The sequence below is a fragment of the Anarrhichthys ocellatus genome, unplaced genomic scaffold (assembly GCF_004355925.1).
Source record: "Anarrhichthys ocellatus isolate YVR2014 unplaced genomic scaffold, GSC_Weel_1.0 scaffold31, whole genome shotgun sequence".
NCBI lineage: Eukaryota > Metazoa > Chordata > Actinopteri > Perciformes > Anarhichadidae > Anarrhichthys > Anarrhichthys ocellatus.
Window position 1 is genome coordinate 3,211,032 of NW_022280061.1, and position 16,920 is coordinate 3,227,951.

The 16,920-nt window shown below is 43.0% G+C and overlaps 2 protein-coding genes across 3 annotated transcripts; one reads left to right on the forward strand and one right to left on the reverse strand.

The window, feature by feature from the left end:
• Positions 1-10,410: 10,410 nt before the first annotated feature.
• taf5 (TAF5 RNA polymerase II, TATA box binding protein (TBP)-associated factor) lies at positions 10,411-15,499 on the forward strand. Of its 2 annotated transcripts, none has more exons than XM_031864881.1 (11): positions 10,411-10,828; positions 11,424-11,706; positions 11,809-12,124; positions 12,237-12,400; positions 12,689-12,824; positions 12,902-13,022; positions 13,107-13,236; positions 13,770-13,934; positions 14,038-14,215; positions 14,517-14,694; positions 14,922-15,499. In XM_031864881.1, exons 1-11 carry the CDS (start codon positions 10,411-10,413, stop codon positions 15,134-15,136), a joined length of 2,304 nt encoding a protein of 767 aa, XP_031720741.1. In that variant the 3' UTR covers positions 15,137-15,499. The 2 variants fall into 2 exon arrangements, with proteins under 2 accessions (XP_031720741.1, XP_031720740.1); XM_031864880.1 differs by having other exon boundaries at positions 11,478-11,706.
• atp5md (ATP synthase membrane subunit k) lies at positions 15,500-16,911 on the reverse strand. The gene is made up of 4 exons (XM_031864882.1): positions 16,825-16,911; positions 15,906-16,007; positions 15,712-15,805; positions 15,500-15,620 (listed from the first exon to the last, which is right to left on the reverse strand). Exons 2-3 carry the CDS (start codon positions 15,987-15,989, stop codon positions 15,716-15,718), a joined length of 174 nt encoding a protein of 57 aa, XP_031720742.1. The 5' UTR covers positions 15,990-16,007; positions 16,825-16,911; the 3' UTR covers positions 15,500-15,620; positions 15,712-15,715.
• Positions 16,912-16,920: the final 9 nt, after the last annotated feature.

The following is a 16,920-nucleotide window of genomic DNA, read 5'->3' on the forward strand; positions in this document are numbered from 1 at the left end:
TTATGATACAATGATAATATTTACACTTTAAAAATGGGGACCATGGTAGCAATCTACACATCCAGCAGACACACGGCATTAGTTTTCACTTGAAGATGTGTTTTTAGCTTCTCCTTTCCACTCTCCGTTTAGCTCTGGCATGGTCTCCACAAACTTGCAGCAAAAATATCAAGTTCTTAAGCAGCTAAATGTTCCAGTTTGTTCCCCAGCTAGTCATTAACTGTGTCTGTCTTCTGTTTACTGCATGGCAGGCTGCAAACAACGGGTTTTAGGGCATTCCCCCTGAAAACAGCTGCCTTCTGAATGGTAGAGACATGACAATGGCAGCAGTGAGACTGAACTATAACAGTAAAGTTGTGAGACAATAAACCAAAATGATGTCCTGGAAGATGCTCAAAGGCAGAGCTGAGGGGAGCTGCAGAGCCAGGTGACACTTCTATGTGGGTTTGTAAAAGCAACATAATACATATACATCATTATTGGAATTATATAAAAAATATTGAAAATTGTAGCTTAAGAAATCACAAGGCACTCACTGCCAGTTAGCTTGTTTTACTACTTTCCCTAAAATTCTAATTTGTGGAGTTGATTTCATCTTTATCTTCAAGAGGATTCGTGTCTAACCTTGAGAAGCGCCTCATTATATTTTGTTTATTTTGTGTGTTATTATTGCGCACATCAGTGCAAGTTATCCTGTTTAAACCAACTACAGAATAGTTGGATTAAACAGGATAACAATTTCTTATCTCCAGAAATGTAACCCGTAATGTGGCCTTGACTGGATTGATGAGGTTTTGCTTCTCAGGCTCCTGTGATTATTTTAAAACAATCAGCAGGTGCTTTTTTCTTATCATCAAACAAGGATACATTCTGCAATCATCCTTGAACCATCAATGATCCTTGAATCATCTCTCAACAATATCACTTTTGAAGTTGTCCTGTCATCCAGTGTCCCCCTGAGAGTGAGATTACTGTATGATGTATACCTTGTATTAAACTGCCTCAGTACCAATGTGCAGCAGAGGATGTAGGGACACGGAGGGACACTCCCTTCCCCTCACAAAGGGCTGCAGGCTGTCAGAGTGGAGGATTAAAGGTTACCTGCCTCCAGAGGACGACTTATTGACAAATCTCTCATGCTGCTCCACACGGTATATATAGTCTTCAAACATCCAGACGTGCACAGGGCAGCTGGGCGGGGGGGGGGGGCTGCTTGCAGGGGGGAAGCATAGAGTGTATATAAGAAGGTGCTCCATACTCCCCTGCCCCCTCTCTGTGAGGTGCAAGAACAATAGTGACACATGTTAATGAGACAAAGGTGGGGGTCTTGTATTATCTGCTGTGCAAACCATCCTTCGACTGATTACCATTCAGAATTGATCAATCACTTTCAATCAATTGTTGTGCATATGATAATAAATAAGTCGACTAATGTGGAAATCCTGCATCAGGTCTGAGATACTAACCACAACATCTCTCCGTGTACGTGGCAGACCATCAACATGCAAAGCACTCTCACTGCTGTTAAAGACATGAAAGTCATTCATCTTTGTCCTGTTTATAGAGAAAACTGCTTCAGAAGAAGTTGAAACTTGACACACAGTGTGCACACAGTGCTGTCCGTATTGAGTAAATGTTCAAGAAAACAAATGCTCTTATATCAGAATAGTTTAACAATTTTTTGAAATATGCTTATTTGCTTTCCTGCTGGGATTCACATGAGAAGACAGATACCACTCTCACGTGAGAACGGTAACAAGCTAATGTCTTAGCTACTATTGTGAGAAACCATTGTGACCCTTTGTTAATGAATGAGCCTCTTTCTAAAAGGGCATCATGTCTGATCTGTAATGCATGAACAAATGATTTATTAACCATTAGTGAAGCCATTTGTTAAGTTATAAATGTCTGAGTAAGCCGACTGCATACGTTGTTTTGTGTGTTGAATTATTCCTTTTGTTGGTTTAGCTATGAAGTAACTAGGTTTTATCGTCCCTTTTACTGCTGCACACATCCTTCAGCCTTCACCCACTGAAGGTGATGATGTCTTTGTAGATGATGTGTGTGGTGTGTGGGTAGCTGGTTAGGTGGGTGGTGCTAAAGCATCGAACAGTACACCGTCGTCACCTTACTCCCCTGTGTCCGTTTGTGCAGCAATATACATTTCAACCTTGAACGCTTGAAGAAATGACACTAAGGTTAGCGATGGACTGCTGCTGAGCGTTTTCCTGGAAGTGAGTCATTTAATCTAACCTGCTAGTCACGGGTGAGTGCAGGGTAATTACAAGGCATCGTTCAAGATCAGCAGAGAACGACCTAATAGCGTTATGATTGTCTTAAGATTCAACGGGGAAGAAATGGCCGGCTGAGGTTAACAGAGCGATTGTTCTCTCAACGAAAGCAGAGACAGTAATGGGAGCACATCACACTAATGGCTGCTTTCATTAATCAAATGTCACCATCGCTCAATAAGGCATTGCCTTATTGAGCGAGAGAAACCATCAAACAGATGTTAACTCATCGAACGAATTTGTTTTGGCAGTACCGCACAGGTGTGGCGTTACAGGCCATGGATGACGATAAACTGTGCCGAGGTTCTTTATGCTCAGCACATCCCATTTATCTCACCTCTCTCATGTGCAGTGTCACAAGATTGACGCACTATCTGCATTATGTGTGAGGGAAGGTCTGAGCATCCGTCACTGAATGAGCATCTTTATGGACAGCTCGTCCGTGCAGACGAAGCCCGGTAGAAGACCAACCAGAGGCTGCAGACCTACTTTGCAAGAAACAAACACACAAAACAGAGCTTCATTCAATTTTGGACACAAAAATACAATTTAATTAGTATTCAGAGTTCATTAATGTTTGCCAATCTTACTGCGCATGTCTACATCATTCCTCCCCACCCCTCTTTGCTGCACTACACCACCACAGCAAATACATGCATGTCAAGGCATCCCATCTCCAGGCTTACAGTGTGCATGTGTGCGTTTGCCGCCCCCGCTCCTCTCCCATCTCCAAAAGTGCTGACTGCCGTCATTCCCCACCTGCTGGCGGTTCGCCCACAGGCTGATATACTGTGTCACTGTACACACATTAACAGCTATTGATCGGGCAGAAAACAGCAAAAGCATTCAATTATCTCGGCTCGACCCTAATTTAAAAATGGCAACTCACTCTGAGCCTGTGGGACTCATTCAGGCAACGTTTCCAGCTGGTAAACCGCTAAAATATTTACCTCCCATAATGAAGTGAATACAGTAAACCGTCCAGCTGAGTGGTGTAGAGGAATGCAGATGGTTTTGTTGCTGTGTGTATTACACGCTGCAGCTGATCCATGGTAAGCCAACGCCCCATCGTTAGAGAGCAGATCGATAGAGCAGGGTCAGCTACTAATTAAAAAGCAGTTTGGAAGCTTGTGCAGTGAGCTTCTGAGCAGACTGAGAGGTCATATATCACTTGTCTGTATAAATCCATGTGCAGGGCTGCTTCACAGGTTAGCTTAGCTCTTGGTGTTTTAAACATGAGACTATTATCTAATTGACTCTCAAACTGGTGTTCGCTGTGCATGCCTTCTCTCTTGAAACAGCATAATTACAGTCTCTCTCAGGGTGAAGACACCCCGTCATTGCTCAGGGAGATGGAAATTACACTGAATAATTTGCAGTAATTTTACTGTACAATAGAAATTGACATTAAGATTCAGAATACATTAGAGATTGATATAAAATATGCAGTTAACTAGTTCCTCTGCTTTATAAGGACACTTTTAGATATCCCTGTTTATATTTGTTTCATTCCCTTACAGATTATATTCCTTTTGAAATAGCTTTTTAGCATCAAATCTAAATGTCCTTTTCCAAACAACTAAGTTATATTCGCCAAAGTGTGTATCCAATTTGGCATGACACATTTAATCTCCAAACAATTATGGAGTCAAACTGTGGACCAAGTGAAAATGAAAAGAAATGATCACCACAACAAATCTATTTGCATTGTTCAGGCATCACTGATTGATGAACCTCTAAAGCAGCAAAAGACAGTAGAGCAAAGATTTTTGGAGATTTGGAGCCCTGTGATTAATTCAGGCATGTGTGTGTGTGTGTGTGTGTGTGTGTGCGCGCATGTGGAATCTGTGCGTTTCTGTACTTTCATGGAGATTTACCAGTCCAGGTCCCCAAGGACATTTCATCCTGTCCGCCCTCCCCTCCTGGTGACAAAATAAAGAACATTGCTTCCACATGAACGACATCCCTAGATAAATTATTCTAATTTAAATGGGGATTGGAAAGAGCTAATAATACAACTATTTCTCTTTATTCAGATCTTTTGGGAATTATTCATTATTCCATACATGTCCACACTTAGAGGAGACTGACTTAGCTAAAACAGACATATAAATCATAAAGCTATGTTAATTATTTGTCTCTAAAATGTTAATGTCACCATTGGTTACAAATTGTAAGTATTGATTTAGGCTTTAAGGCTCTGATCTTTAGCACATTGGAGGCCACCTCTTTATCTTTCCCTCTCAGCAGCTGTCAGTCAGTGTGTGTGTGTGTGTGTGTGCGTGTGTGTGTGTGTGTGTGTGTGTGATGATCTTTCGACATGGTCAGTGGACCGCAGAGAAGCCTAATTTGGTCGGGGAGCTATCTGAAGGGGTTTGGAACAAGGGACATTCATGCAGTGAATTGTCTCTGCAGAGCTTCATTCTGCAATAACGTGTGGTTCAACAACAACAAAAACGAATTATAATAACAGCAATAGTTATGATGTAATATGTGATACGGAGACAGTTTGGGGTGCATGAAATAATGAGTTGAATCAAAATGTTTCAACAGGACTCTGCATGTTACTTGGTTTGAATTTGTTGTCACCTCACTGCACCGAACTGCCTTATTAGTTTCAGATGGGGTCTGCGTTATTTATAGTGATAAAGAAACTGTGGTGCACAACATCGTGTTGGGAGGGACCTGCAGTGGGGGAGGGGGGGTGGGGTGGTGGGGGGGGCTGCTAGTGTCTGGGATAGATCTGCTGATGTGTAGAAGTGACCAGACAGAGATAGCATGCAGAGAGAGGGAGAGCGAGGAGAGGCTGTGCAGAAAGCGAAAACAACTTCAATTAATTAATTAATACAAAATGACATTATGGTCATGAACACGACTCCACACGTTTGGTAACAGATGACTTTCGGCACTGGAAACGCTCATCTCCTTTCCTGCTTTTGCACTTTTTTCAATTGCAAAGAGAGCCCTCACCAATCTCTGACAATGGAGACCCTGGGAACACAGGGACGACCCACAGTGTTGCAATATGAGCTAAATGTAGTGAAAGCTAACTGCTAACATCAGCATACTGAGGCCTAAGCAGCCTACAGAAATGTACCTTTTATATATATTACTGCAGTTTCAAGACACTGAAAAATAATGAAACAAGGGAAACAGCACCAAGAACAAGTGGAATTAACTTAAAATAATACTTCAACTTTTTTGGTAAATAGGTGTAAATTTATTTGCTTTCTTGCCAAGAGTTAGATGAAAAGATTGATAGATTGATATGAAGTTACCTGTAAGCCTGTTAGCTTAGCACAAGATTGGAAATAGAAGGAAACCGGCCAGCTTGGCTTTATCTCAAGGTAAGAAAACAAACATATGAGCACCTATGAAAACCACTAATTAACAAGTTACATCTAGTTTTTTTAATCTGCAGCTACAAAAAAAACGTAGTTTATCCTATTTATTGTAAAAACATGAACATGGTACAGATCTTCTCATCCAAGAAAGCAAACAAGTTTCACAAATGTCCAACTATTCCTTTAACCCACTGAGATAGTTTCAGTTTTAGAAAGTTTGATAGCTGAGTCGACTAAATGTCTTGTTACGACAGATGCTTTTTGCAGTGTTGCTACTTAAAACTTCCTCAGACTTGTATTGACTGTTACTGTAGCAGTTGCCTTTGAACAGATAGGAATTAAATGCCTTGCTGGAGGTCATTTTGACAAAGTAAAGACTGTGTTTTATCTAACCAGACTTCTCCCAGCTGTTCTGGAGGATTAGAACGAGGTTGCTTCTGTGCGACTACCATCGCCCATCCACAAGGTCGGCAGAGCCGAGAACTGCGTGCGAGATCCAGCTCTCCAGTTAGGTCAGTATTGAATAATGCAAGCTCCCCACATTTCATCCGCCCCCCAAATGGAGATCTCTAGGGCCATAGCTCTGCCTTCACACCCATTATTCTGCTTGAATGGGCAAAAGCCTCTAAGATGCATCAATGCACAATACACAAGTGCGCCATCGCACACGCACACGTATAGGCCAAAGAAAATAAGAGCAGCCTCAGTAAGACGAGGAATGACAGGATAGAAGCTAACCAGAAAGCTTTGAGTGAGTCACGGTAACATAAAGATGGATTTCAGGGAATTTGTTGTCTACCTAATACAAGTATTTCCAACTCCACATTTTATGATACAACTGGTGTAAAGAGAGATTTTTCAGGGATAAAGGTTTAAACCCTAGTTGCTTGTGGGAGCAATGCAAATAAGGGTTAAATCTCTATTGTGTGTGTTTGTGCACCAAGTCTAACAGATTTATCTTTAATTGGCAACAAGTCCCTCACAAACACGGCAGCTCTGTTTTATTGTTTCACCCCCGTGTGATTAAACTGGATTAGGATGCAATTCTTCCTTGTTGCTCATGGCTACCAGAAGAGAAACCCTCAGCCCCCTTCCTCCCTTTCTGCTCACTTCTCACGTCACTGCAAGAAATCTGCTTTACTGCGAGTTCACTTCATCCACACACCTTCCTTTACACCTGCCTCTCACCTCTCACTTTCACAATCTAATTCGAGCATCACTCCTTGCCTCTCTATCAACCGTAATGCTCTGAGTTTAAGGCGCCATCCTTTGTTTCTTCTTGCTGCTCCCTGTGCGCTGCCACACCCCTTTGTTCCCTGAACCAATCCCCATCCCACCCGCTATGCTGTCTTACCCCGCCACCCTCCTCCTTCTCCTTCATCTTTTTCCCCCACTCTCTCCCTCCCCTTTTTGCTTCTCTTAGGGCATTTTCCACCTCTTCTGAGAGTCACACCTCATGAATTATTTACCTGTGCATCTCAGTGGGGGATTTTGCTGTGTTTCCTAACAGTTTACTGCACATAGACATAGGCAGTGATTTCTGCTCATTTAAATGTGCAGGTAAGCATCACAGATTGTCTGCTTCACGCGCTCGCTCTCCAGCCGACTGCTGGGCGTCCCTGCCTGTAAAACATGAACACCATTATAAGAAATTGAGGACGGACAAACACAGCAAGCCAGGGAAACATCCCTTTGTGTAATAATAGGTTGTCATCTTATCCTATTAGATTATTCTTATAATATTAGGCCGTTCAAAAGCAGACATAATCTTATGAAGATGGGGAATCTATTTCAAGTAATCATTAGATGCAGCTCAACTGCACCATTTCTCGCAGCAGGGAGAAAGATCTACCCTACACGTGCACGCATTAAAATAAAACCACTAAAAGTGACTAAAACTGCAACGCCCCACTCTGCGCTCCCAGAGCAACATCACTCTCTGACGCCTCACACACGTATGCACATACACACTTTGCTGCAAAGTGAATATTTAATCCTAAATCTTAATAATACTTTTTGCCATTATCTTTTTTGATTTAGTTTTACAGCATATGCCTTAGACGATGGTAAAAGTGATATTAAACTATATAAATCCAACGTCTGAAATGTTTCATTTGCTGCTCATTTCTTTCACACTTGGGGTGATTCCACCAATACCGATCAGCACATCTGCTATAAACCTTCCCTCCAATCTTATCAGAGGACATTTTTACTGGCACATAAGCATAACAGCTCGAGGGAACATCCATAACAGCGCATCTCCTGAAGCGCATTAACCACGTAAACACAAAGAAAAGGCCTTTTAATTTGAATCAGTGACGCATGTCAGTGGTATCAGCACCACTCGTATCATGTGAATGTAAGCTATTATAACAAGTACAGACACGGCAGCAGTTGACATGAAATTCTAATGTTTGGATTACATAATGTGCTATTTAATTTCTCTCAAAAAGTATGTTGTGGCTCTGCAGCAGGGTTTAAGTGCACATGAAACAGTTTTCTTTGAGGGCTTTTGTGTGCTCCTACAGAGCTGTCTCTGCTGGGGGATGCCACACCCTGCTGCCTCTTGACACAGAGGCAGAGAGGGGGAGAGAGAGAGAGAGAGGAGAGAGAGAGAGGAGAGAGAGAGAGAGAGAGAGGAGAGCGAGAGAGAAGAGAGGAAGAGAGAGAGATGGGAGAGTCCTCCAGCTTCTGCACACACCAAGAGGACCTTGAGTCATCACTGAGGTGTGAAAAGAGGATCTAACTGACCATGTGCCTCTCCCCACCGAGCATTTTATTATAGTGAAGAGCGTGTGAGCAGCTTTACATACATTAAATATAAGACGACACACACTAACAGGCTGTAGCGTCAGACGAAAGGTTACAGAAGTGGGTGTTGTGACGGTGAAGCTCAGTTAAAATCCAAAAAGCATTCGGAAAAAGTGGACGACTTTTAAAAGTAAATGCAGAAATACTTCATGATACTTCATTGTAATCATTCCATGCAGCACAACGGGCTCCGTGTAAATCATAAAGCAGTCATGTATCCTCCTCACACTCCCTCATTACAATGAACCTGCACTGATGACCACGCCCTGAGCTGCTGATGTTAACGTGTTTGTCTCCTACACCCACCAAACTTCCCCACCCCACCCCCATCTCTCCTCCTCACCGAGCTATGCCACTGCAATGTTATACAACGCCCTGCTGCTTCTGCTGTGAACCCTTCTCCTTCTTTTGTCCCACCCCTCACCGTGGACCTGAGCGTGCAGTCGTTAAACCTGCTGCTGAGTTATCGCTCCAGTGTGTACGAGCCGGAGCAGGAGAGAGCAGCTTCTACAAGTGCATCTGACCTCGACGAACAATCAGTCAGTACGAGGTTAGAAGAAAGGTTGTTACGACATACATTACAATTCATTCAGTGTTATAATTAAGACAGATCTTAAGGAAAACACTGTCAGAGACTTGAAATGAATGGGAAATGCTGCCAGTGAGTAAACACTGCTCGTGCACTGTTTGAAAATAGAAAGAAATGCTATTAAGGTCTGATTTTCTACTGACAGTCCCCTATAGAAATGAAAACAGATGCTGTGCTGACCCAAATAATGCACAGTCAGCAATATGAGTGTGTCTCTGACAGGGAGTTTACAATGTTAAGAGAGGGAAGGTGTGTTACTCTGTATGGGCAGAAATCCAGCCTCAGCAGAATGCAAAGTGGGTGCTGCTGATATATATTTGTATGTAATTTCTATTTGTCGTGTGTTTTTCCCCGCTGCTACAATTAAATCAATCCAAGTTTGCAAAACACAAAGTTGAGTTGATCAAGTGCTTATCAAGATCACAATTTAAAACCTGTAAGTTCGTCGCTGTATTGACTGACATTAATTATTTGTATTTCAAATAAAGGGGACGATAGTGCATTGTTTTAAAATCATATTAGACTGTGGAGCACAAGAGGGATATGCCATGAAGCATGTATAAGTGGATAGGGCAAAGCTTATCTCTAAAAACTAAATATTGCAACAACAAAAATCTCTGGTGTCAGCTTCCTAAATGCGAATATTATCTTGTTTTCTTACTCTTCCATGGAAGTCATTTGAGTATCTTTGATTTGACTAAACAACACATATAAAGGCGTCCGGGAACGTCAGATGTGCCTTTTTTTATTTGCTGACCTTTTATAGACAAAACAAATAATTGATTAATCGATGAAATGACAAGTATATTAAGCAATAATGACGATTATCATTTGTTCCAGCTCGGTTTCCCTTCAACGTTTGTCCAAGGAGATTATCTGGTTGACACTGTGTGGGAGTAATGTGGGACCAAAGTGCCCCCATCTGGTTCAAAATGGTACATCTCTAATAATAAATGAAATGTGCTATTCAGTTTAAAATAATACACACATTAAGTTAAGTATAAATAGAAATCTTTCACTTTTTACAAGATAATCAGTCCTCAAATGTATATAGTTTACACGAGCTTCAATAGAATGAAAATGACAACAGGTGCGATAGTTATGCATGGAAAATATGGAGATAGCTTCTTCGAGAACGATTGGAGCTAAAATGAACCTGTTGATGATAAAATGGTGGGTTATAAATTTAGACTTTGTTCCAATTAACACCAGCAGACCCGTTTCCACTGAGTTACAGATGCTGGTGACGAGGGAGGCGGGACTTCTGTGCTGCACAGGATGACGTGGCATCAATAAGCACCAATCATGTGATCTGATCTTACACGGCTAGCGTTTTCCTTTTTTAAACCTCGCACATGCGCATTTCATTTTTAAAATGGCGGCCGTGCAAGGTGGTCCGGTCGACGCGGTCGAAGAAAAAGACATAAAATCAGAACCGTCAAACGATGGCTGTGGAAATAACAGTGCAAACGACGGAAGGCCGCCGTCTACGTCCCCCGGCTCCAGTGCTTCGGCTGGAAGCAACACATCTGCGGCGGGACCCCCGGAGGACCAGCAGACGCTGCTGGCGGTCCTGCAGTTCCTCAAAAAGAACAAACTGACCGAGTCCGTGGACATTTTGCGTCGTGAAGCGGGATTACCGGAGGATTCACTGGACCTGAAGGTGGGCGGCGACTCCGGGGCAGGTTCGGGTGGTGCTCCGGGAGATGGGAGCACAGAAGGCGGGGATGCGAGCTCTCTTCTCAGCCGGGTGACCACCGCATCCTCCGCTGTAGCCCCGGCGCCAACTAAAGGTCCGATATACAACTTGGCTGCTGTTCTTTTGTTGCGTGAAACGCTGTTGCATCGTGAATCCCAATGTCTGTTCATATAGTAAAACCCAACGTTAGTGAGAAGTATGTCCCCCATGAATTATAACTATAGAGTTACTATAATCGTGCTCTCAATGACCAGAAATACATAAACTACAATATGTTGCTCCCAACTCCTCCCTCAGAGTCTCGGTTAAAGTTTCATGAAGGCGGTGTGTATTGCAGCGATGGGTGAGTTACACTGTAATGTGCGAGTGTTGTGTGTTTCTGGTCGTTGAGTTTCTGATGTGTTCACTACACTTCCTCGTGGCTTTAGGGGAGCCAAAGTTATTCATTCAGTTAAATTCACCACAAGTGTTACTTTGCATTTCAGTTCAAGTGTAATTGCAAAAGTGAAGACGCAAAACCAATTGTGTTGTTCAGATAATTCTGTCATAACTGAAGAAATTACTCCACTTTTTCCACACTGGCTCAGTTGTCATCTCGTTTAAAAGTTGTGTTATAAAGCAATGATATTTCTATCTTTACCTAAATGACAGTTACGGTAATCTAAAAATAGAGAACTAACACAATATAGTTTTAAAGCTCAATGCACATCTCACCGAGACTTCTTCTTCTTCTTCTTCAACAGTTGTTGCGGAGGACCAGCCAGACGTCAACGTGGTGCTGTCAGCCTACAGCCAGCAGGGAGACCCGAAGCTGTACCCGGTTTACTACAGCGGCCTGAAGAGGTTCATAGAATCGGTTCTGGACTGCCACCGAGCGGAGCTGTCCCAGGTCTTCTACCCGCTGTTTGTGCACATGTATCTGGAGCTGGTGTACAACAATCTTGAAAGTGAGGCGAAGGCGTTCTTTGACAAGTGAGTTTCCTTGACGTTCTAATTACAAACACTTAACTTGATATTGTTTTAGCGTTGAATCCTGCACAGGTGATAAACCGTACCTCATTTGTCTCTCGCCAGGTTCAGCGGTGATCAAGAGTGTTACTACGCAGACGACTTGCGTGTTTTGTCCAGCCTGTCCAAGAGGGAGCACATGAGAGGCAACGAGACCCTGCTGGACTTCCGCACCAGCAAGTTTGTCCTGCGTATCTCCCGCGACTCGTACCAGCTGCTGAAGAGGCACCTGCAGGAGCGTCAGAACAACCAGATCTGGAATATCATACAAGAGCACCTCTACATTGACATCTTCGATGGCATGCCGCGCAGCAAGAGCCAGATCGACGCCATGTCTGGCAGCTTGGCAGGAGAAGGCAAACGAGAGGCCAATAAGGCGAAGGTTGGATTTGTACACCAACACACAAATGTGTTTTTCTTTGACTCACCGTGCTTATTTGCCGCCACAATTGTTGAATTCATGACATGTTCTTGTTTTATTATCATTAATTCAGGTTTACTATGGACTGCTGAAGGAACCAGAGATTGAGCTGCCTCTTGATGATGAGGATGAGGAGGCAGAGAATGAGGAGGGGAAACCCAAGAAGAAGAAACCCAAAAAGGACAACATGGGCTCCAAGAGCAAGAAGCAGGACCCTAACGCACCGGCACAGACCAGGTAGAGCTAAACATTCCAAACATATGTCCCACTTTATCTCCTGTTGCACTGTGTGTGAATGACGTACGCTGACAGGAAGTAAACATGGACCCAAGCTGTTGTTAGCAGAGCAGAAGTTATCTGCAGCGTTGAGGGACACTTCAGTGAAACAATATTGCATGAATTCAAACTTCTAATTTGAAGGAAATTACTTTTCCACATACAGTTATTGATTTTATTACTTTCAACAATCCTTGAACTGCTTGTGGATCCACCAGTCAGTGACAGTTGACATTTTTGTTTTTTCAGGATCCCTCTTCCAGAACTGAAGGATTCAGACAAGCTGGACAAGATCATGTACATGAAGGAGGCCACCAAGAGAATCCGCCTGGGACCAGATAACCTGCCCTCCATCTGCTTCTACTCTTTTCTCAACGCGTACCAGGTAATAACTCACAGCCCAGCGGTCGATGGAGCGTTCGTTGTAAACTACACGAGAATCATTTCTAATTATCCTCACAGGGTCTGACTGCGGTGGACTTCACAGATGACTCCAGCCTGATCGCAGGAGGCTACGCTGACTCCACGGTACGGGTGTGGAGTGTCACACCGAAAAAGCTCCGCAGGGTCAAGTCTGCAGCAGGTACAGTGCAAGACTGTGACCATCGCAGCCCAGCTCGATGTTTCTCTGACTTTCTATAACACGAGGCTCTTCTTCTCGCTCAAGACTTGAATCTAATCGACAAAGAGTCGGACGATGTGCTGGAGAGGATCATGGATGAGAAGACGTCCAGCGAGTCAAAGATCCTGTATGGACACGGTGGCCCGGTGTATGGCATCAGCTTCAGCCCAGACAGGTATAAGAGCAACGATGTCTTTATCTGTGTAGCCCTCATCAAAACAAAGTTAGTTCTTAGTAATAAGATTAAAGCATGTAAAATAGTTTCTGTAGCTTTAAGATGTAACATAGGTGGTATTCTGGCAATGTTCCTTAGTTGATAAAAGCATGTTTGCACAGTTATCTGTATTGTGCTGCTCACAACTTAGATTGCAGTCAAACAAGACGGCAATATTTCAAGCAACAGGCCTGGTGTCTTCAGACGGGCACCCAGTAGATGGCAGTAGTTGAATGTTTGTGTTGCTGGAGACAATAACAAGAATTTCTGTTTTGGTTGAGTTCAATTGAAGGAAATTATGAGATATCCACTTTCTTACATCTATCACTCCTGTAAATAAGTGAGCGTACTGTGTTCAGTGGGCTTTATTAATCATTTAATTGTTAATCTTTGTGTCTTACATTATAACATTATTATTGTCAGTCTGTGCACATGATGTTGAGAGACCCCTGACTAATATAACTCTGGTAATTCCTTCTCGTTTTGTCTCTCAGAAACTACTTGCTATCAAGTTCTGAAGACGGTACAGTCAGGCTGTGGAGTCTCCAAACATTTACTTGTCTGGTGGGCTACAAAGGTCACAACTACCCAGTGTGGGACACCCACTTCTCCCCCCATGGGTACTATTTTGTCTCCGGGGGACATGACAGAGTTGCCCGGTAAGAAACAGTTTTTCCTCATTCTTCAGTAACAGAGAAAAACACCCTGCGGACACACAGCAGCCCTGTCTACAGATGTTTCACATTGTGCTTTCTTTAACAGTCTCTGGGCGACGGATCACTACCAGCCTCTGAGGATATTTTCTGGTCACCTAGCTGATGTCACCTGCACCCGCTTCCACCCCAACTCCAATTACTTGGCCACAGGTTCTTCTGATCGCACCATCCGACTCTGGGACGTCCTGAACGGAAACTGTGTGCGCATCTTCACCGGTCACAAGGTCAGACGAGTCACCAGAGCAGAGCCCCAAATCTGTGGTTTCTACTTCTGCAGCAGGGCCGTGTCATGAAAACCTCGTCTGTGGTCTAAAGTCATGAAATTAAGCATTTACAAATGTAAATCTTGGAGCAACACCTCTATAGTTTCTGATGGAGGCTATAAAGTAATGCTATTCAGAGAATTTGCTTTACACCCACAGAGTTAAATATGCTAAAGAGTCACAGGTTTATACGACAGCACAGCGAGCAGAATTGACTGCTGCAGAAACCGCTACTCAGCCAGCCTTCAACCATGTCTTCCAGGGTCCTATCCATGCGCTGGCCTTCTCTCCAAATGGTAAGTTTTTGGCTTCAGGAGCCACGGATAGCAGAGTTCTTCTGTGGGACATCGGTCATGGGCTGATGATTGGAGAGCTTAAAGGCCACACAGACTCCATCTACTCCCTCCGGTTCAGCAGAGACGGAGAGATCCTCGCCTCCGGTGAGTGACGTCTTTTAATTTGATATAAGTTAATATCTATTCACTATTATGTAGCTGAATGCATTAGTAGCCATCGTTTAAGAAAATCAGATTTAGAGAATGATTAAGCTACAGTAGACTATACCCCTGCAGTCTTTATCTGTTGGTTTCAGTGTATTCACATGCAGATTTGAGTGGTTCGTCTTCAGTTACGCTTGCAGTGACGGTGCGTAATCTTGTTATTCTAGGCTCGATGGACAACACGGTTCGTCTGTGGAATGCTACGAAAGCATTTGATGATTTAGAGACCGATGATTTCACAGCGGCTACAGGACACGTCCATCTACAAGATAACTCCCAGGAGCTTCTGCTGGGCACCTACTTGTCAAAATCCACACCAGTCATACACCTTCACTTCACCCGCAGGAACCTGCTGCTGGCCGCTGGTGCCTACAATCCATGAGACATTACTGAACTATGAGAAAACAATCCATAGACGCTTGAAATGAAGCGAATCTAGTCCCCATGCTCAAAGTAATTGAAGAGGTGTGTGGTGCAGTTGGAACAAAACTGCATTATCAACAAATCATTGCTGGTGAAAATTGAATGAAGATACAAATACGGTTCGCCGACTCCTGTTCTGGCCACAAATCAAGCTGATCTATTGCAGACATCCCTTCGCCATGACAAGTGCCATTGTTGATCGAGGACTGTTTTCCTTTTAAATCACTGCCATGAGTACAGCTCTGTTCAATGCGTGGCTGACATTTCTGTGTCATAGTATTTTATATTGGTGTACACTGTAAATAAAAACATGTTTTCTATGTTTTGGGCATAAATGTTCTTTATTGTTAACACAGGGAAACCAAACAGTGATATTTTATTACAAGCATGTCCAGATGCTTTCTCCTCTCCCAGCTGTTAGAAACGGTGGTCGAAAAGGACGCCTGTAAGGAGACAATGAGGACCTTAAATGAACGGAGCATTGCTTTCCTGAAGTACAATGGATTTGGAAAACAATGGGATGTAGAGACTTACATGATCACTTCTCTGTGACAGCGGCCTGTTTCTTGGGCTTCAATTTGAAGAAAAGGCCGATGGCTAGTAGACTGGCATATGTGGCCAAAACACACTAAACAAAACAAAAAGGAGGCATGATGGGAATTTCACAACAGACTCCCTGTTAAGCATGAACATACAGTTTATTTATGGAAAAGTTGAACACAACTCACATTCCTCCTTCCTGTGATTGTGTATGCATTGAAGTACTTTGCAAAGCCAGTGAACTGGTGCTGGGTTGCGTCGTGTCCTCCCATGATGGGTTGTTAATGGTCCTATAACAAGGAGAATAAAAGTGAGTGATTAATAATAGTATACGAGTTAAGTTCAATCTTTACCTTGGCTACAGTAACCTTGTGTGTAACAACAAAATCTGGAGCTGAAACAAATAGTCGACTGACAGAAAATGAATTGGGAGACACTTTGATGATTGCAGTTTAAAAGATCCCGTTAAGTTATTATTTAGACTTATATGTTGGTAACCCGAATATATTTGAATTATTTCTGGGTTTTGGACTGTTTGTTGCACAAAGCTTCATTTGAAGAAGTCACCTTGCGACCTGGGAAACTGATGTTTTACTAGATTCATAACAAATTAAATCGAAAATCAAAAAGCAGATTAGGACATTTAAATTGGTATTAGTCACACAGCACTGGAATTTAATTAATACGACTTGACAGCTCTTGACAGTACGGAGAGAGGGGAACAAACTAATTCCACGTTAGCTAAACAGAGTGTACTGTACTTGTTACACGTTCAACTTCACTGGTGGTTGGTTTAACATCTAATCCAGCTAGCATTAATATGTCAAGAGGCTAAACACATGCTTTAACCCAATACTTCTGCATAACATTCAGGCTTAACCCACATTTTATTCAGACTGACTTTCATCGGCCAGTAACTGCATAGCTCGTTAGCTAGCACGCTCGCTAGGTTAGCCCGCTAACGTTAGCTAGTTGCATTTTCAGACCGCTGGTTAAATTCTACATTACCACAGATGCATTTTAAAGAGGACATGGGTACATTACTACTCGGCGTTGCTGAACAAGCAGTGAATGTCGTTATTTGTTTCTACATGTGTTGTGACTTACCTTTACGGCTCGACCCCTGTGCAAACAGAATGAAACAAGTGCCCTTCAGCTGAGGCCGCGATGCTAGATCTGTTAGGAAGTCCCGCCTACTCTGGT